This window comes from Peromyscus leucopus, chromosome 8b (assembly GCF_004664715.2).
Source record: "Peromyscus leucopus breed LL Stock chromosome 8b, UCI_PerLeu_2.1, whole genome shotgun sequence".
In the NCBI taxonomy this organism is placed as follows: Eukaryota; Metazoa; Chordata; class Mammalia; order Rodentia; family Cricetidae; genus Peromyscus; species Peromyscus leucopus.
In genome coordinates, this window is record NC_051086.1 from 30,265,474 (window position 1) to 30,288,116 (window position 22,643).

At 38.6% G+C, this 22,643-nt stretch overlaps 1 protein-coding gene across 5 annotated transcripts in view; it reads right to left on the reverse strand.

Moving 5' to 3' along the window:
- Window positions 1-19,801: 19,801 nt before the first annotated feature.
- Sgcd (sarcoglycan delta) overlaps window positions 19,802-22,643 on the reverse strand; it is a 937,685-nt gene continuing 934,843 nt past the window's right edge. For all 5 annotated transcript variants that reach the window (XM_037201381.1, XM_028888758.2, XM_037201382.1 and 2 more), the window contains one exon: window positions 19,802-21,866. In XM_037201381.1, coding sequence (XP_037057276.1) covers window positions 21,693-21,866 — 174 coding nt within the window. In that variant the 3' untranslated portion in view covers window positions 19,802-21,692. The remainder of the gene's footprint in view (window positions 21,867-22,643) is intronic.

Here is a 22,643-nt window from a genome sequence, read left to right on the forward strand (position 1 = left end):
AGATGGACCAGAGTTTAAGAGTTTCAGATCTACAGGCCCTCTGAATAGGTGAGACAGTTGATTGGCTTGATCTGTTTGGGAGGCATCCAGGCAGTGGGACGGGGTCCTGTGCTCAGTGCATGAGTTGGCTGTTTGAAACCTGGGGCTTATGCAGGGACACTTGGCTCAGCCTGGGAGGAGGGGACTGGACCTGCCTGTACTGAGTCTACCAGGTTGATCTCAATCCTCCAGGGAGTCTTTGCTCTGGAGGAGGTGGGAATGGTGGGTGGGCTGGGGGGAAGAGGAGGGAGGCGAGAGAGGGGAAAACAAGGGAATCCGTGGCTGATATATAGAACTAAATTATATTGTAAAATTAAAAAAAAGTTTCAGATCTAAAGAAAGCTCCATTTCCCCATAATTCCAAAAGACAGAGGGGCAAATGGCTATCTGTGGTGCCTGTTAGCATACAAAGTGCATGTTGGTCCCCAGGCTCCCTCAGTATCACTAGTTGCTGTTATCAAAGTACATGCTGCCATCCTTTCTCTGTTCACCTCCTCCCCTACCCTGAACTCTCCCAGTTTATGGGCTTCCCTCCCCCAAGCTATGTATTCTCTTTATAACCCTGCTATTTCAGCTATGTCCTCTCTGTCTCCCTCCTCCCCCTTGCTCTGCTCTCCCATACTCTTCCTGTCTCTCTCTCCCTTTCTCGGCTCCTGCTTCTCTCATGGCCATGTCCAGTCTGCTGGCCATGTTCAGTCTACATTCTTTCTCTGCTCTGGACTCTTTCAGATGCCTCTGGCTGTTCTCCCCCTTATATCTACAAAACAAACACACAAACAAAACAAGCAAACAAACAAAAACAAAAACCCAACAACAAAAACCAACCAACCAACCAGAACACCAAAAAAAAACAAAAACAAAAACAAAAACAAAACAAACAAACAAACAAAAAAACCCTTTCCCTTAACCATACCATGGAGTGGTCATATTGTCTTTTTTTTTTTTTTTTTACAAAGAGCATGTTCTGTTCTTCCAGAAGACCCAAATACAGATCTCAACACCCATATCACTTGGCTCACAATGGCCTTTAACTACAGCTTTGGGGGCCTTAATGTCCTCTTCTAGCATCCTTGGGCACAGCACAGCCTGACCCCCATACACTCTTAAAAAACAGACACAGGCCATGAGAGCCAATGAAATCATTTATCTTACACATTTCTTTTACAGGGAAAAGGCACTGAGGTCCTGAGCACAGTCACACAACTAACTGGTGGCCATACTGGTAAGTAGGTTGTATGTTTTTTTTCCCTCTGTGCCATGTGACCAGCTTTTAAAGGAGCACCAATCTTTGGTGTCCTCTCCCTGAGACTGGGGCTCAGCCAATGAAGACATTGAGCAGATCCCAGATCTCTCTTCACTCTTTCTATACACATCTGCTTGGATCATCTTTGAGTGTCTTTCTGGTTCAGTTTCCAAGCTCTCAATACAATATAGACAAACATCTTACTTAGATTACATCCTTACTGGGTAATTAAATAAGATAATTTGAACAGTTATATGGGAATATGAAAATTCAGTTTGAGAGACACAATAAAAGCATATAAATAACATAATTACTTTCCTTGTGTTCAGACATTTATATACAGAAAAAGATGGATGGTTAAGAGCAGGGAAGATTATCATAGGGGCCCTAGGTTAAGAGGTCATTAAGCAAGATTAGAGGTTTTGAACAGAGGCTGGTGTAAAGAACTTACCATGGTTACCAAGGGCATTGGAAACTGGGCCTCTTCTGTTTATCTAATAAAATGTATTTTTATAACAGAATCGTGTTAGATCCTGTCAGAATCATGATAGATCTGTCAGAAGAAGGGAAATCAGCCATGCAAATTATAAACCATGTCAGAGATCCATCTGGGGTGCTGTGAAATCATCAAAATGGAAAATAAAAAACAAGCGATTCTTACTGCCTTCATTTCATTGAGCAATTATTAGTGGATGGTCCTCTGTGCTTTTCTGAGTTATGTAGATATCATGGGGGTTGGGCTGGTGACTTCCTGCAAGGAAATGGAGCTTGACAGGCCACTAATGAAGCATAGCACACACTGGATTCAGACCTAAGACATACCAAGAGGGAATTTTTAACATTGATGGGCTTTTAAAATGAACAGTAACATTTTGGGTGCAAGAGCAAAAGTTAAATTAGAGATTTGAAGTCTTTTAGTGCAGAACAAAATAAAAAGGCCAAGGTAGGGTGGTGAGAGTGTGAGGAACTCACATGGCTGAGGTGAGTTGTGGCAGCATTCTCTATGAGGCTATGTCCTGTCTCCATGGGTTGGGTATGATTTGATTGTGCTTTCCAAGCCACTGATATGTGAAGTTTTAAGTCTGTACAGACTGACTAGTACACCATCAAAATTTTTAACATCACAAGTATTTTCAAACTAATTAAGTTTTAAAGACAATTTGGAATATTTTTATACACATCGTGAGATATTTGGGAGATGAAATCCAAATTTAAATTTAAACAAAAAAATAATTTGTGTTTCCTATGTACCCTGTACACACACCTTACAGGTAATTTACTTTATTGCTTATAATAACTTCTGACATGTAGCAAAGAATTGCTGGTATGGAATTCCCCCCATGTGTTAAGAAAGACCTTAAAGAAGTATACTTTAACACAAAGTACTTAAGTCACTGGGGGCTCTGACATGTACCCATCCAAAAGGAATTAACATAATCCTCGAATTGGGGTTCTAGGAAGGAGGAAGATAGGCTCCTACTGTCTTACACATGCATTGTATAGAAATGTCCCAATATGGTACAACCGAGTGCCCTTCCCTGGCCAAACAGGGGAGGCCTACCACCTTGGACTTTCAGTCTACAAATTGTGGGTTGCATACTATTCTTTTTGAAAATACTCAGCCTCAGATATTTTGAAATAGTTATGGAAGGAAAACAAAGGCATAACTAATACAGAGACTAGTGTAGTACGCAGGTCTTGCTGAGATTAGAAATGCCCTTCCACATCTCTACTCTCTACTCTCTACTAGGCCTTTGCCCCGAGAGCCATAATTTGGCTGGAGACTACCTCTTTGGGTGGAGCCAGAAAAGTTAAAGAAAGGTGAGCTAGCTGTGCCATATTATAGTGTGCAGGCCAAATATATCTTCTTTAGAATTCTTAGCACCCAAAATGTATTGGAATTAGAAATTTAGAATTTATTTACTTGGTATTATGGTAATTTAATAGAATAATTTTAATAATTCTCTGCATAAAATATAGATTCATAGTATAGGATCTTTCACTTATAGTATCATTTGTACTAAAATGTCTCAGATTTTAGAGTAGTTAAGATTTTGGATTAGATATGCTCAGTCTTTATCAGTTATTTAGTTCTTAAATAATAGAGCTGGACCACTGTAGTAACAGTCTATAGAACTTGGGGAGGGAGGGGTTCATCATTGCTTTTTGGAAAAGGTCCTTGTTGGATTGTCCATTACATAGGACTTTTTGTGTGTGAGAGAAACTTGTGTTTTTTTTTTTCTGCTTAGTGGTTTTATTATAATATTTTTGGAAATTATAATATAATTATATCATTACCCCTTCCCTTTAATCCTTCCTATTGCAACCACCTTGCTCACTCTTAAATCCATTGCTTATTTTCCTTAATTATTGTTGTGTGAGAGAGAGAGAGACAGAGAGAGAGAGTGAGAGACAGACAGACAGGAAAGAGACAGATAGAGAATGAGACAGAAAGAGACAACACAAAGAGACCCAAAGAGAGTATTCTTAAGCATTTACAACCTGCTCAGTCTGTATGTTACTTTTATGTATATCTCAGGTTTGAACCACTTGTTACTGGGTAACCAGTTGGGAAGCTCTTCCCTAAGGAATCAGCATCCCCATTTTCTGTAGTTCTTTGTTTAGTGTTAAGGCCTTGAGCTTTTCCCTTTCCACATTACCATGTCCGTTGGTGTAGTCCTTGTTGAGGTGGAACATATAATATATATATATATATATATATATATATATATATATATTATATATATGTTTATATATATACATATATATATGTTTATATATATACATATATATATGTGTGTGTTTAGTCAGCTTTTGGAAGAGGAATAATGATCATGGGAGGTGAGGAAAATGAGTTATGCTGTCTGAACATCATGGAAGGATGGGTTTAAGATGTACTTAACTTGTATGAAACTGTAGCATTAGAAAATATAAAGTCAGGACAGGGGAGGTGACTTAGCGGATAAAGAGCTTGCTGTATGTGAGGACTGGTGTTTTGATTCCCAGCACCCAAATAAAAGTTGGACAGGTGTGGTAGCTCCTTTGTAATTGTAGCACACAGGATGGAGACAGGTTAGCCTCCAAGCAAGCTGATGAGGAAGACTCCCCAAATCTATAGGTTTCAGGCTCAGTGAGAGAACCTGACCCAGTAAATAAGGTGGCAAGTGAAAAAGACACCCTATGCCCACCTTTGACCTCCACATGCATACACATGTACACATGCAACTATATGCAGCAAATCACCACACATGCAAACACACAGATTCATATTTAGGTATATCAGATGCACACATATAAATGCAACATATATGTATTTAAACTCCAATTTAGCAAAACCAACCAACCAGCTAACTTGAAATGTTGAGGCTGGAGGAAATATGTAACTCTCATTAAAGTGGATTAATCTGTCATCAGAAGTTCTACAAGACTTTGAAATGGACAGATATCCATTTCAAGTTATGGGCAAAGTTCCCTTGGTTCCTCTGCATGTCATTTAAAAGAGGGGAAAGCTTGGGCTATTCCTTACCTTCACCTTGCTACAAATTCATTATGAGAGCCAATTGACTTCAACCTTGAGCACAAACAGTGATCCCACATGTGACTTGTTTTTGGATATCAGCTCCATGGGAGACCTTGGCAACCACCAAAGCAACTAGAACAATTTCAAATATCTCATATCTCTCGTAGGATGGAGGAAGAGGCAACTTTAAATTTGTGTTATTCTCTGCACTCAGAAGTCTTTTCAAACTTGACCCATTGGTAGATTTAAATAAATAAACTGAAGTTGAAATGAAATAGCCAGGCAATGGTGGCACATGCCTTTAATCCCAGCACACAGGAGGCAGAGGCAGGCGGATCTCTGTGAGTTCGAGGCCAGCCTGGGCTACAGAGTAAGTTCCAGGAAAGGTGCAAAGCTACACAGAGAAACCCTGTCTCAAAAAAAAAAAAAAAAAAAGAAAACAAATGAAATTAGAAATCATCTTTGTTCATCCATTGTACAGAATTAATGGTGATCCTCAAGAGAACTGAAGAAAACAGAAGTAGTCATGCCTATATTACTTTAATGCTTTAAAATGATTTTAATCATCTTAAAAATACATATTTTTGATAGTTACAGTGTACTCAATGTTTATATTCTCCAAAATTCACAGGTTGTTAGTGTTACCCCCCCCCCAATGTAATGGAATTGGAATACAGAGAGAGACTTTGAGAGGTGATTAGATGTCAAGGCAGGGCCTTATCAACTAGATGCACGTTTTAATTTTTATTAAATGGAACCCCAGGGGGAATCTCTTGTCCCCCTTTCTTTGTGTGAGGATATAAGAAGTTGGTAGTTTGAAACCTAGAGGAATGTCCTCACTAGAACCATGCTAGCATTCTGATCTCAGACTCCAGAATTGTGAGAAATAAATTTCTGTTATTTATAACAACACAGTTTGTGGTGTATTGTTATGGCACCGGCAATCCAGATATAACTACCTTACTTTAAAGTAAATGTAACCTCAACTTAAATTCTCTTATTTTATACATGGGATATGTTGTGTGGCTCCAAAATTTTTTAACTTGTCTTTCACTGTTTGGATGTGATGGGTTTTATGTACCTATTATTCCAATTGTTGAGATAAAAGACAAGTTGTAGACTCTATTTATTTATCAAAATGCAACAAATAATTTTTGGTCTATAAATTTTGTTTCTTAGAGATTATTTGTGCTTTAAAACATTGATTCTGTGTTATAGGAAGATCAGATTTTATTCTTATTTTGGAAAAGTTTTATTTCACATGTACTATAAATACAAAATAATAAAATACCACAGCACTGTCACTCAAATAAATCAGTTTGCTTATCTTTCAGTTTCTGTAGAAATCTTGACTCTTGTGTATACATCACTTTTATAGATTTGCCATTAAGTTTTGCCATATTGAGATAAAAATCTTGCAAATGTTTGGAACTTCTATTTGATAGTCCATGAACTTGAAAAACCATTGTCTAGTTAATGTCTCCTTCAATGGTCAGATAGCATTGTGAAATTTTTTTCATCTTTGAGTTCTACTGTTGTGTAGGGGTTTGAGAACCACCTTTTGCTATTTAAATATTGTTGGCAGGGTGAACTTTGAAACAGGTTTGCTGGACCAGAGGCTCTGAATATTTTTATGACTTTTCTGACAAACACACCAGTACCTTCTGCCATCGGGACACAGATGTGCATCTATCTCCATCCTTCTGCCATCAGCACACAGATGTGCACCTGTCTCCATCCTTCTGCCATTGGCACACAGATGTGCATCTATCTCCATCCTTCTGCCATCGGCACACAGATGTGCATCTGTCTCCATCCTTCTGCCATCGGTGCACAGATGTGCATCTGTCTCCATCCTTCTGCCATCGGTGCACAGATGTGCATCTGTCTCCATCCTTCTGCCATCGGCGCACAGATGTGCATCTGTCTCCAACCTTCTGTCATCGGTGCACAGATGTGCATCTGTCTCCATCCTTCTGTCATCAGCACACAGATGTGCATCTGTCTCCATCCTTCTGTCATCTGCGCACAGATGTTCATCTGTCTCCATCTTTTTGCCATCAGCGCACAGATGTGCATCTGTCTCCATCCTTCTGTCATCAGCACACAGATGTGCATCTGTCTCCATCCTTCTGTATCTGCACAGATGTTCATCTGTCTCATCTTTTGCCATCAGCACACAGATGTGCATCTGTCTCCATCCTTCTGCCATTGGCACACAGATGTGCATCTGTCTCCATCCTTCTGCCATCGGCACACAGATGTGCATCTGTCTCCATCCTTCTGCCATCGGTGCACAGATGTGCATCTGTCTCCATCCTTCTGCCATCGGTGCACAGATGTGCATCTGTCTCCATCCTTCTGCCATCGGCGCACAGATGTGCATCTGTCTCCAACCTTCTGTCATCGGCGCACAGATGTGCATCTGTCTCCATCCTTCTGTCATCAGCACACAGATGTGCATCTGTCTCCATCCTTCTGTCATCTGCGCACAGATGTTCATCTGTCTCCATCTTTTTGCCATCAGCGCACAGATGTGCATCTGTCTCCATCCTTCTGTCATCAGCACACAGATGTGCATCTGTCTCCATCCTTCTGTCATCTGCGCACAGATGTTCATCTGTCTCCATCTTTTTGCCATCAGCGCACAGGTGTGCATTTGTCTCCATCTTGACAGAAAAAGTAGGGGATCTACTAGCATGGAAGAAATTATCTGTGATCTTTGCACTCAGCTGTAGGATTGCCCTCCACACATTTCTTAATTTTATTAAGAAATATTTCTTTTAAATTTTATAATAATATGTACTTTACTGAGTTCTTTTCAGGGTTAAATAATAAAGTGTAAATTTATTATTTAACATTATACTTAATTTAACAGTTACTATTTAACTAATCTGATAGTTGGAAAAAATGACAGATTGAGACATCAGTTTTCTGTGAGACTATGACCCCCTTAATATTGATTGTCAATTTGACAGATCTAGAATCAACTAGGACATTAGCCTCCAAGCACTCTGTTGAAGGATTATCTAGATTAGGTTAGCCTCTCTAGACAGGTCCATGAGGGAATAGCATGATTGAGTCAGTTGGTGTGGGAAGACCCACCTTACTTTAAACAGCACCATTCTGTGGGCTAGGTTCCTGGCCTGGACAAATTAAAATGAAATAAAACAAAAACAAACAAACAAAAGAGGTGATGTCAGTTGACCACTAGCAGTCATCCCTCTCTGCTTCCTGACTACAGTGTGAGCATCTGCTGACATTCTGACTCCCTTGCCATGGTGTGCTCGTCCCTTTGAAGGGTCATCCAATGTCAGCCATTCCTGTATGTTGCTTCAGTAAGTTATTTTGTTACAGCAACAAGACATTAATGAAACCATGTTTCACCACACTTTTGTAATAAATTTAACTACATTTTTAGCAGTTTATATATAATTGTACTTTAAAACCATTTTCATATTTCTAAAGTCAAGATTGCATCCTACAGTGAATACTATCATTTTTTTTTGACATAAGTCTCATATAACCCAGGCTATCCTTTAACTTACTATAAAGCCAGAATAGCCTTCAACTCCTGACCCTTCTGTTTACAACTCCCAAATTTTGAGATTACAGGTGTACGCCACTTTGCCTGACTTTACACTGAATATTTAATGTGGTGGCATATTCTTATTTTGTTTGAAAAATGTTCATTAATTCTGTTACAGCTGCTAATGTCTTAGCATGGAGGTAAATGAATATTTTCACTTATATGAATTATATGTACTTATTATCCCCTTTTGCACATTTATATATTAATATCTTGAGGGTTTTATTATTTATCTGTATGAGCACTTTCAAGCTTATCATATTTAATCATTCGTTCTGTTTATTGATATTGTTTACTTAGATTCATTTGTAATTGTATGTGTGTGAGTGTATACACATGTGAGTGCAGTATTGGAGGTTGTCAGTGGCACTGGATCTTCTGGAGCTGGAGGTACCACCTGACTTTGGTTTGGGGAATCAAACTCAGGTCTTCTGAAAAAAAATAGCATATTCCTTTTAAATGTTGAACCATCTTTCCAGTCCTTTTATCTATCTATCTATCTATCTATCTATCTATCTATCTATCTATCTATCTATCTATCTATCTATCTATCTATCTATCTCTATCTCCCTATCTATCTACCTATCTATAGTAGAACTCCTGTACATGACAGTGAGCTGAGAGAAGAAGGAATTTGAGAGTTACACAGGCTGTTTGGATGTGGTAGCATATGCTTCTCATTACAGCACTTGGGGAACGGAGGCTGGAATATAACTGTTAATTTGAGGCCAGTCTGAGTCATGAAACAACCATCTTTTCAAAAAAAAAAAATCCCACCAAAAAGATCCTCAACCCCCCCCCCCCAAAACAAAATGAGTACTTGAGTGGGCTCCTTTTTCTTCACAGACTGTGGGTTAAGTGATTGTCTTATTTTGTCTTATCTTCCATGCTGTGTTGTAACTGTGCATTTTAGATCTTTGTGCACCCAGCAGGCGAGGCTATGCGATTTCCTAAATCAAGGGGCATGTGTTATTTACAAGAGCATAAGGACTCCATAGATACCAGATAAAAAGCAATGTTCCTAAGTCTGGTCCACTGGAGATAATTTAAGGTATGACCTTGAAGCCTTTTGACTTCAACAAATAAATGGCTGATCAGTTTTTCAAATATTAGTCTCATGATCTTTACATTTTCCCTTGGTTTGTGCTGATAATCCAGCTGTTTTCCCAGCATCCTTTATTTCATATCTGGGTTATTTCAATATCGTGATTACCCATTGCAACCTCAGTGGGTACAGACATCGCACACATTTTGAACATGTTACCTTTACTATGGCTGTTTGGTAGTTTTGAAAATCTGTTAGGTTTTGTTTGGAATCTATTGTTTATCTTTGCTATTTGTTTTCTATTTTATTATACCTGACCATTATATATTATATATATGTGCATATATATATGTATATATATATATATAATATATATATATATATTTTATTTCTTAGAACAAAATGCCTGTTGGGCAGAATGTTAAATGTGTAAATAAATAAGGTTGAGGGAAAACAAGAAAAACCCTATCAATTTTTCTCTTTACAGCTAAGGGCAGGTCTCTTCATTTTATTTTACTCTCTTTGAAAACTGTGTGTTTTTCTTAGCATAAGATAAAAGCACATTCCATTCTTCCACACAAAAGTTTATGAATGTCTGAACACATGCCCATTATACTTAATGTATGTTTCATTTATATAGCAAACAGTATCAGACTTGGTGGTGTTTTCTGCATGAGAAGCGCTTTACTGCTGTTTGAGAAGCAAGCACTGACCTTTACTTGCTGAATTTTAACAATTCTATACCTCATTTTAGGTATTCTTTTTTTCCATATAAAGAATAAATAATGTAATTTTACATATGTGTTTTTACAGTTTATTTTTGTTTTAAAGATTTATTGGCAGTATTGTCTCTTTCAGATTTTTTTCTTTCTTTCTTTTTGATTTTTTGAGACAGGTTTCTTTGTGTAGCCTTGGCTGTCCTGGAACTCACTCTGTAGACCAGGCTGGCCTCAAACTCACAGAGATCCGCCTGCTTCTGCCTGCCAAGTGCTGGGATTAAAGGCGTGCACCACCATAGCCCAGCATCTTTCAAACTTTTGCTTTTGGTTTTCTTAGACATAAAGTTTGAACCCCTTCTCTTAGCCTTACTGTTAAGTTTGGTTCCTGTGTTAATGGTTTTGGAATCTTATGGTGAATGCTTTTATCATTCTCTATTGACAAGTTAAAAAGCCTTTTATATCTCAGAAGACTTTCCTCCATATAATTTGTAGTGTGTTCTTAAATTTTTATTTTTGAGACAGGGTCTCACAATACAGCACTGTCTGTCCTGGAAGTCAGAGATTCACCTGTCTCTGCCTCCTGGGTGCTGGGATTAAAGTTCTGCACCACCTCATTCAACAATTTGTGGTATTTCAAATTACCATTCTTTAAATAGGCTGACTTCTTTCCCAAGTCTTGGATTTATTAACAGAATGTTGTTCACTTTAAATGTCAAAGATCTTGTTAACATAGAATACATGATTTATTTCTCTTTTGGTTTTGAGAGAATATAGTGAGAAAAGTTTATTTTTGCATTCTGATGTTTCTTTCTTTCTTTCATATGTTCTCATGGACAGTCAAAGAGAAGTTACTCTTTGCTGTCATGTAGAAGTGTGTGTGTGATGTCTGATACATGAGTGCCTGTGTGCATATGTATGTATGTGTTTGTGTATATGTGTATCTGTGTTCTATACTTTGTAACGTTGCAGACAGTACATGATAGAGTGGTAATAGTTATCTCACACAATTAAATTTTTAATTTTCTTATTTCTCACAGTCTTATACTTTTGTTTATTGTTCATTTAATTGCCTCATCATGTACAATTAATGAGGCGGGGCATATTGCTAAACTTTAAAGATTATTACTGGTGAATTTTTTTTGCATACCATGTTTTAAAATACAACTCTTTTTTTTGTTGTTGTGTGTTTTTTTTTTTTTTTTTTGAGACAGAGTTTTTTTGTGTAGCTTTGTGCCTTTCCTGGAACTCGCTTTGGAGACCAGGCTGGCCTCGAACTCACAGAGCTCTGCCTGGCTCTGCCTCCCAAGTGCTGGGATTAAAGGCGTACGCCACTACCACCCGGCTAAAATACAACTCTTAACATGGCCTCATAGTAGATTAAGGCTGACTAGTTAAAGTTATAACATGTTTCTTTGATTAATAACTACCATCTGAAACTTAGATACTTCCAAATGCTTGTCTCATACACAGACTGCAACCTGAAAGATTATATTATCAAATTTTAAATTATAACATGTTATCTTGATATTTTACAAGTATTTGTAATTATGTCTAATTGCTTGTGCCAAGGAGACTCAAAAGCTCATCTGTTACCCTCCCATTGAAGAGTAGTGAAGGTACTGGGGGCAGCAAATTGATCCTCAGTTCTTGCCAAGTGTTTAGTATTGTTGAGAGTCATTAAAACTTGGCAAACACAAACTAAAATTAACTTGTCATTGTCCTTAACTGGAGATGCCAATTCCTGTGTGTTACTCACAGCTTCTTTCAAAATGTGTTTATTACTCCATGCACAGATCCCCACTCCTACCATTTTATTTTGGCTCTTAGGCTCAAGGACAATGCTCCATTACAAACTTTTACATGACAGGGTCAAGGTACAAAGAAATCTTGCAGTTGCTGATTTATATCTATTTGCTACTTTGAAAAATCCCCTTCTTTGAAGAAAAGAAACACAGCCATTTTTTCTGTAAAGTTTCTTGGTATCTGCATATGATCTCTAATTTTGTACCAACAATGAGGCCAATAGTTTGATTTATCAGTATTTGTCTGCGTTTCTCCTTCTTGAGTGTTTCTTTACCTTTTTAAACTAAGATTTAACTTTTTTTTCACCAGATCTTTTAACTGGCAACTTAATTCTCTTTGATTTAGATTTTTTTAAACTCCATCTTTAGACATAGATTGTACCTTGCTTTGCAATAAAACTTGTACTATGTATATACATACATACATACACACATATATACATATACATACACACATACATATGTACATACATGTATGTATATGTATGTATGTATGTATGTATATATATGAGGGCTTTGAGTGTCCTGTCCCTTCAGCACTATTGGGGGTCAGTAGGTAAATTTAATGAGAGATAGCCTTTGATGAAAATACAATTGTAAATGGGAATTACTTTGTCATGTACAGGATATGCAAAATATGTGATGAAATTTTCTAGATAAGGAAATTATATACCTTATAATACAATTGCGATGATTGATTTAGGTATGTGTTCATGTTTTTAAACCTTAAAACTGAATGCAAATATTCTAAAGTTTCAGATAGAAGAATAGGTAAGAGCTCAGTAAAATGCAGTATTATAAGGCAAAGTAAATTAATGGTGGAATTAAGGGTTAATGATGAGGGCCATAGAGAGATGACACATGTGATTGGGAAGCATGGTATTCTGGGGTGGGTGATGCTGGATGAATGGTGTTCTAGGTAGATGGAATAAATGGTATGTATAGCAACTTGTCATTGTGGAAGGAAAGAAGGATGAAATGCTAAAAATGAAGGACTGAGTGTGATGAGTAGATCAAGGAGCTTCTACCTTCTGTGCTACATGCTCTTGCTGTGCACCATATGGGAGTATGCTGGTCTATTCTTTGAGAAAAGATAAAAACTGACTTGACCCGGATTGAGTACCTGATTCTATAGTCTAACAAAGGATGCTGTTTGAAGGGGTCTCCTCAGTAGGGAATGATTTCTTCAAAGTCCTGGAGAGCAGAGAGGTGAGTTCTTTCTGTAAAAGCTCTTATGGGTGGCTCAGAGATTCATTAAGAATAACTTTTCCCTTGACCTGTTCCAAATTATGACTCTCAAATTGCAGTCCATGCTTACCTTAAATTAACCTCTCTTTTCATGAGACAGTCCATGTGAGTAACTTCCCAAGAGTCAACATGTCTCAGCTAACATGTTAGAACATTGATCAAAGTGATGTAGAAGAGAGATTAATTTGGAATTTTATTAGCTATGAGAAAGGAACTCCCTGAAGAAGTGGACAAGGTACTTTCCTTCTTACCAATCATTATTTTTTATTAATATATTTTACAAGACTGCAGTTGAAATAATATTAAATACAAATTTGTTTTTATACAGAAAGTGTAATAAAGTTAAAATAGTTCCTTGTAATTCATAGCATTATTGCAATGCTTACAAAATTTTTGCATAGAGTGTGCAAGGATTTGATGTTATTTAAAACAAAACTAAAACACTTGTCTCACATCACACCAAACCCAGAGGAAAAACAAATCAAAACAAACAAAACCTAAAATAACACAAAGGCTAAATTCAAACGAGGTTCCTTTTCCAAAGGTCATAATCACCAAACAAATCGACTTCTATGTCAACTTCTATGACCTCATCTTTTCTGTTAAGAGCCCCAGAGTGTCCTCTCCAAAGGGTATTCAGTCCCCTCATGATGGATGTTCCACTTTCCTATCTAAAACATGGGCACCTTCAGTATGGTTCTAGAGAGAAAATGCTGACTAAGAGAGATGAGAAAATTTATCCCACTTCCCCATGAAAATATTGACTAGAAATTGCTTTTGTGTTACTCTAGTATAAGTATCCCATCAGTTCCCTTTACTTTGCTGTAATTTCTAATCAGGGAGGGACAGAGAAAAGCCTCCACTTACATTTTTTCAGGGTTCTTATGAGGTTGGTGATGTAAGATTTGTCAAAGATGCTCATATATGATTTGCCATTTGGAAACTGACACCATCGGAAGGGAACTCCCTGACTGACCCAACCAGGGTCTTTAGCATTTCTAGTGAATCCCTTTCTAAGGTTGTATGAGAGGTGGAAGGTAACAAGCTCTAGCCCTGGGGCTGAGTGCAAGAGTATCCAGACCCTCCACTGTCATCAGAAGAATGCACACAGATGCACAAGCGTCTTGTCTCATAGCATCTCTCACCTCCATGAGGGTCAGACTCACAGCAAGACTTTCATGAGGGCATAGTAGTATTTAATATGTTCAGACAGACCTTGAGTTCAGAGTTAGTTTTTCAAAAAAGATCTTGTCTATTTTCTCTTAATGGAACAAATGCCAATTTTGTGTTCAGAAGGTGCCAATATTCAAAACTACCCAGTTATAATGAGTGTAGATTGTGTTCACTTCCTGCTTTTAATTTGAAATGCTATAGCCTCAGGGCTGAGGGTGGGACACCAATATGAAAGAGCGGCCCTGGTTAAGGTAGAGAATGGCTCTCATTTCCAACTCATGAGAATTGGTAGTGATGGCCTCAAAGCTCTAGTGGGAAGAATTCTGCACCTTGGGAGGGATATGGCCCTTTAGTGATAGTAGATAAGAGTTGGGGATGAAGCCATTCCAGGGTCAAAGTGGCTTGCTCCAGGTGGTATTGAATGCTTCAGGTTAATTGAGTTCTAGGTGATTCTCAGTGATAGAGAGTGAGCTCTGAGTTATTTGGTGATTTTATTTTACTAGAAGTAAAGGGAGAGAGGAAAGCCTAAGTGTCAAAGATCTCACATAAAATAAGACACCTGATTTTTGGAGAGAGATGTGAGAGAAGGAAAACATATATAGTGGGAAAACAGCATTGTCTGTCCATATAGATGCATAGCTGCATATCAAATGTTCTCCTGCATATGAGGCTCACAACTGAGATATCTTCCAGTCATAAGGACTAAGAAGTCTGACTTGGCAAGAATCATACCCAGAACAAAATGGTTGGTTGGTTTTGTTGTCATTGTACTAGATTCTGTAATTCAGTCAGGCTTTCTATCTCTCCCCTCCACAGATCCACACTTTACTCTTGTATGCATTCCTGAGAAGAGTCTACAGAAAACAGAGATGGGAAAACTTTGTGGCCTCATTCTAGAAAGTCTAATCTAAAACCTAGGAGGGGAACACTCCTCACCAACTTGAAAACTAACTTGAATGTTAGTGAACTGCTCAGGTACAAGACTCACACTCTGGCTTGGTCATTTTCTAGATACTGAGTTTGAATAAGTTTCTTAGCCTCTTGAGGTCCCAAATTTTCCTATCTGTAAAATGGAACCTCTTTGGGAGTTTAACTCCAAAGCACTGTTCTGAGGAAGAAATAAATGGATGCAGATAAAGCATTTAGCACAGTGCCTAATGCAGAGTTCAATAAATATTAGCACACAATTCTAATAACGGTTGGAAAGTAGAGTCTAGTTGTTCCATATCTTAGGGTAGGCTGTAGATCTAAGAAAACCTCTTGTTTTATGCATGAGTTTTAAGGATATGGCTCTTTTGTGGTGAAATTTTATAGCTCCCCCCCAACCCTGTTCTGAAAGCAAATAGCCATGGCCCTCAAGATCCTAGGATCTCATGAGTCAGGTTAACAGGAACACTAGACACCTATGTCTTCCCTGTTGACCAATGCCATCTTTCAGTCCTCAAACAATCCATTGTTTTACCACTCTCAGCAGTCGGTCTGGAGTTTCTTACTTAATGAAATCTGAGCTCTCCCTGCTTCCAGGGAGAGAACCTCAATATAAACGTGGACTTTGAAGATACTCTGGGTATGTGGGGTGGATTTTTATTTTTAATCTTAAACATAAGTTTTCTTTCTTGTTTTCCCTGAAAGGGCAGCTTCAAGTTTGTTGTATTTAGTGAGGAAGCAAAAGCCACATACTTGCCAGTGAGGATGGCAACATGCTGAGTGAGGCTTTTGGCTGAGGACTCTGGCTTCCTAGTAGGACAGGTAGATTGGGACTCTAAAGTTACTTCTTGCCTGTAGCAACTGTTCCTTTGATCTATTCCAATTTGTAGCCTCCAAGTGTATCCTGCTGCTGCCCGCTGCTGGGTTTATGTTAAGGGGCAGCAGTTGGCATTGCTGTTGCTATATACTTGCAACTCTTTGTGGATGGGTCTGATGGCATCATTAATGTTGTGTTGTGACATATCCTTCCCCACTGCATCAAAGGCTCATGGCATTCACTCTTCCTCAAAAGAAGATACTGATTTCTTACACTGTCCATTTCCTCAAAAGCAAGATGGGGAAGGGAGGGACCAAATCACTTGTGTGAGCCTGGGTATCCCCAGGGGAGTTTTTTCTACCCTTATGCTCCAACTATACTCAGAAAGAGGACCTCCCATGAGCAATTATTTCCCCTTTGTCATTCAGACCTGCCTTGACAAGTTTCAAGGACTCCATTATGAAGAAAGCTTTTAAGACTTATAGAAATCACATTGCTTTAGAAAGTTCTAATGCCTATGGTGCATTGTGCTGCCTGGAGCAGCAGGTTTGTGGCTGCTTTATCACTGATCAGTGGTTTGGTTTTGTGAATGAGAAATTCAGAGGCAACTGTACAATTTAAAATTCTGATTACTACAGAGAAAGAGATACATCTGACATCCTGGTGCAGTAAACTCCAACTATTTTAATGGAAATATGTTGGAACTGGAGAAACCTTCCTCCAAGGAAAAGGTGACAGAAAGCTGCAAGAGAGACATTTTATCTTTGCGATAAAAGGCCTGATTTCTAAGGTTGTTTCTTTCATTAGAACTGTTCTGCAACCTGCCTGCCACTGATGCACCATACAAATGTGTCACTCAAGGAACTGATTCTTTATTATCTTGTCTTCATACCTAAGACTTCCTAAGGTGTGTGGTGTGGGGAGGGAGATCTTGTTTTGTTTACAACTTACATAAATAAGATTTTTCATCTTTTATTCATCCTTAATAAAGGATCAGATACTTAAAAATGGATCAATTCAACCCTTTGGCCCAAGCATTATGCTATCTTTTGTTTAAAATAAATAAAACCAGGATACTCTCATTGGGTCTGCCAACTTGATCCTTCAGATATAGTCACGTGGAAGGCTTTCCTGTAGTGATGTAGATTAAGGACCAAAAAATGGTAGACATTCTCATTGAAATATATCCTGTCTCTCCAAGGAAAATACTCACACCCTAAAAGTTCATTTATAATGATGCTGAATTAACAATAGTAAGTATAACACCACTATCAGCAAAAGGGGCAGATCTGTGGTAGCAAATGATCTTACCACACAGAAGCAGAGGTATGTGAACATGAAACATGTCCTTTTTTTGTATTCCTTCCACTCCAAAGGAGCAAAGAAAAGACCCAAATTGGAAGAGTAAAAGTACACTGCCACTCATCTGGTCACTTCTAGAAATAGCTCCACAGAATTTCACTGTTTATTTTTACATATATAAAGATGTTATTGTTTTTCATCCTTCCGGTGATTCATCGGTCTAACCTGGGCCTGTAGGAACAGTGGCCACATCAGAGGTATGGGTAACAGAGTTCATCTAAGGTCAAAAGTATTCTCTGGTAGACCTAGATGTGGAAGTCTCTCTGGCACATGGGAAGACCCAGTCTTTGTAGGTGTAGATGGACTCAACTATTTTTAGGGAAAAGATTGTGAATCAAGATCATTCTCCCTGGCTCACTTCTGGTCAAGCATTGCTCACTTGAGAAGCATCACTCATCTGAGAAATAGCCATCAAAGCTCCCGTGAAAAGGGTGGGAGGAACACAGCTTCCTATTTCCAAGCTTCTTTTCATTCTACTTTCTCAGTTACCCCAAGTTCTCTGAGCTGCTTTCTCTCTTAGATACATCTTTCTTAAAACCTCAGCCAAGTTTTATATTCCCAAGCCCCCATGGGAATATAACACAGGCTATTCCTTGTGCCTGAGAAATCTGCCTTCTGTTCTACTATGTCTAACACATTCTACAAGTGATTTGTAACTCAGGAGTCAGCAAATGTCTTCTGTAAAGGGCTGTATAATCACAACGTTGTTTTGCTGGACATGCAGTCAATGGTGAGGGTACAGAGTGACATGGCTCATATACGACTTGTAAATATCTGTGGCTGTGGAGTCAGGCTTGGTCTCCAGTTTGAAGTTTATTGACCCTTTCTATAGGGTCAACCCTCAAATAATCTTTGGTCTATGGTTTGTGGATGTGCAGTACCATTTGTCTTGAGAGAGAATGACCTGAAGGAAGCTAAAAACAAACAAACAAACAAACAAACCCAGTTCAAGTCTGTAAGTGCTATCCCTTAGTCATGTAACAATTATGAAACCACACATCAAGTTTCTACCTATATAGATGTCACCATGGAGCTCTTTAAAACCCATATCATCTTGAGGTAGTCCCTCCAAATGAAACTCTCATGATTTTCAGAACAGACATGATAAACAGAACTAAATGATAAATGTTATCTGGAGATTACATGTTGATTTGTAAAATGTTTTCTGAAGAATATTAGCATACCAGAAGCCTAAGAGGCTGAAGAATCATTTGAATCCTGTTAATCCACCAGCTGCTTACCCAGGGATGTGATTGTCTAGAAGATACTATATATAAAGATTAGAAAGACTCTAATTTTCAAAAAGTAGGGGTCAGCAGACATTAATATAAATGCTGACCCCCCTCTCTAGAACTCTGGTGAAAGCTTCTCTCATGACTATGGACAAATATTCTGGTTGGAGAGCATTGTGTGTGTGTGTGTGTGTGTGTGTGTGTGTGTGTGTGTGTGTTCATTTACAACTAAGAATGCATTTTAGCAGTTTCTAGTCTGAACTGAAATTTGTAATCTTCTCATGCCAGAGATCCTCTATATTACCAGATGTCCTGTGGTTCCTTAACCTCATTGAAAACCAGAATTAACCAGAACTTTGTATCATGTATTCCTCCGTAGAGTTCTTGATTTATATTCTCAATTGCTATTATTTTTATTGTGTGTTTGTGTGATTTGTTTGCTCTCAGATTCAATATCGCATGTATAACCATAATTTTTTTAATTGTCATAAAATTCCCAAGGAGTATGTCACAATTGGAAATAAAATCAGAAGAGGTTCAGGGAATCGTGTTTTTTCTTCTTATCCATGGACAATGGGTGAGAGATGGTCAAATGAAAAGGCAGTTTGTCTGCTTAAACAAAATGAAACACCCCCTCCCAAACAACCCTGTCTTCTTTATATACTTAGCCACAAGGGACTTCAGAGTTATTGTTTATCTGAAGAATATAGGGTAGGTGCTTCTAATAGCTAAGAAGGGCTTTTTGTGACTTGAAAATGATACCTGTGTGTGAGACAGGCAGATCCTGGTGGAAAGGGCCTATAAGATCCTGGCAGAAAGGCCTATAAGAGGTCCAGTAACCTGAGGCCCCTTACAGGATCCTGTTTTAGATTTCCATACTGCAAATGGAGCAATTTTAAGTTCTTGGCCTAAAATGGACCCATCCAGTGCCTCTGCATAAAATATACAGAGAGGGTGAAGGGAGCCAGGCCTGGCCTAGAAGCCAGAAGTCCAAGTCATGAGTCAAGTTCGGACAGTCCCTGCTTTGTGGCAATAAGCAACTGAGGAGTACATTCCATGTGTGCAAACCTCAGCCTGTTGCTTGCTTGTCATATTAGAAATAGCAAACCTCTTTTTTTTTTTTTTTTTTTTGTCTCCTATAACAAACCGTTCAGCTTGTGGAGTAAGAAAAATTAGAACCTTGTGGAGAACAAAAACAAAAACAAATACCACTGAGGCCTACAAAAGCAACTTCATTCAAGATTGTAGAGCCACTGTTTCACCTAGTTTCAGTTATACCTCCATTCTGGGCTCCTCTGAGTCCAAATGTGGAAACCAGTTGGTTTGTCTACCAGTTTCTGATGCCCAGTCATGACTAAACCATTTCCCTTCAACCACCCAAAATAAACTACAGATAACAAGATAAATAGGATGTGCTTCTCCTTGCTGAGTGCATTGGCTTAAGGCATAGGCACATTTCCCCCTCTTTGAACAGAGATGGTGTAATCCCCTGTCCCAGCACAAGAGCTGGCCAGGGTGACCCTGGGGCATGGCAATGAAAGTGGGGTTGATAAGAGGTAGCTGATGGCGGGAATTAGAGACTATTTCCATATATTGGTATTGGGTGCTGCTGAACCCAGGGGATAGTGGTTCTGATGAAGACACATGACTCTGTTTATATTAACCTGCTGTGAGTAATTCTGGCAGCATGTAGTGGCTTAGGTTTCACAACATTGAGTTCAGGAATATGAATACCCCAGCACTGACACAATCTACAAGAGCAAAGCAAGAGAGTCTGTGCAAGCCCTTGAAAATATGACGTGTCTCTCAATGGCCTACCCATCTCAAGAAACTTAGGAAAATTAGTTAGCTTCCCTATGGTACTCTTAGTTAGATTTCCATCTTGAAATAACTTCTCTTGGGATCTGGAGCTCACTCTTTGGGATTCTGATTGATTTAATGATTTTGAGTTCATCCGTTGGATAAAGTCAGAAGTGAGAACCCAAACACTTGAGAGACAGGTTTCCCTGAAATGAGATGTCTTGCCCATGTATTTTTTGTCTGTCAGTCCATTAAATAGCTTCTAGCCTTTGGTGGAGGAGCTGATGTCCTCTTCTATGCTGATTAAAAGCTCTTACTCTTTGATTGTAGGAAACTATGTGAGTTAAAGGAAGTAGAATAAGTAGAAGTCAGGTGAGTGACTTATATTCTTTCAGAATTCAACCTCCCTGCCCCCATTCTTTTAGCCACACAACTCCTAGTATGTTGGTCTACAAAGGTAGGGTGGCCATTTTGAGTTTTTGTGACTAATTTCTATGGGTGTACCCTAGCCTTATCTTGAAGAGAAGAACTTGGCCATCTTGGCTGAAGCTAAGAAAGGGAAACCAAATGTCTATGTTTTAAAGACAGCCTCACTATGTAGCCTAGGCTGGCCTCCATCACCACAACTTGCCTGGTGTTGGGATTATAGATGGGTCAAATGTTTATCTTTTATACCAATGTATCATTACTTGAGAGTGATCCAAAGATTCCCGCCATCACTGCCTCTAATGACTCTAAGAAAGAAACTAGGGGATTACTTGAAAATATCGATGGATATTCTCTAAGTGCGCAATCCACAGTGTGATTTGAAATTGCCTGGGGAATGCTGGGCCTGAATGGGTTCTTAGATTCTGTCATGTGGGTGATGGGGGTAGGGTAGAAAAATGACAGTGAATGATGTCACAGGGTCACCCATGGTTCCTTTTGTACTGAAACCTCATTTTATACAGAGGATATATATATATTTATTTATATATATTTATATATATTTATATCCACTCACTACACACACAAACTCACACACACACACACACACACACACACACACACACACACACACATACACAAAAGGTCTTTGATAGGCTTTCTGTGTTCTAGTAAAAATAGCTGGCAGCCAGTGTCTCAAGCCAAAAAGGGCCTTTATGCTGCCAACAATTGTCCACTATGGATAGTCCTTCAAAGGCAGACACTTGTGTTTATCTGACAAGTGGAACCAGTTCCTGCCTGGGACAGGAATAACCTCCCATTGGCGCAGACGCAGACCTCGAAGACCTTCTGCCTCGTTCCTGTGGGTGTGTAGGATCCACGAGGCAGCCTAGGTAGTTTGATTTTCGCAGCATCTAACTTAATCTAGAGAGACAAAAATAGCAAAGAAAGAGTCAGTTAAAGGCTTCCATATAAGTTCCTGAAATTCAGAAAGAGCTGAATATTCCATTCAATTTAAACCTTACAAGTACTGACTTGGGCTGAACAATGTTGATAGTTGGGATAAGACAGCTTTTATGGAGCTCAGAGGTTAAGAGCACTGGCTGCTCTTCCAGAGGTCCTGAGTTCAATTCCCAGCAACCACATGGTGGCTCACAACCATCTACAGTGGGATCTGATGCCCCCTTCTGGCATAAAGTTGATAGAGAACTCATATACATAAAATAAATAAGTCTTAAAATAAAAGTCAGTCTCTAATCTCATGCACCTATAATCTAGCAAGGTCATGCCTTATTGGTTGATGTTAGCATTTTTGCAAAAAGTATGATATGCAGAATAAGAATAGTGTCATAGAATCAAATAAATGTAGGAATGACCCAGTAAATAGTTTTCATTAATACAGGGCATTGCATGCTCATGGCTAATATGAAGTTCCTGGGAGATAGTAGAATACATAGAATACATGTTTTAAAAGATTAGTAAGCCTTCCTCTTGCTTTCTTTTTCTAATGGTGACACTAATATGCAACAGAATATACTTTGAGAAATGCTGGATATAGATAAAAAAATAAGCTATGGCAAAAGGTGTCATTGGGTTTTTTATTATAACTGCCTCCTCCAGAGGTCAAGTTTGAGTGGCTGGGAGCTGCTTTTATGAATCAGTTTCTGTTTTTATGAGTGCAACTTGCAGTTCATGGCTATT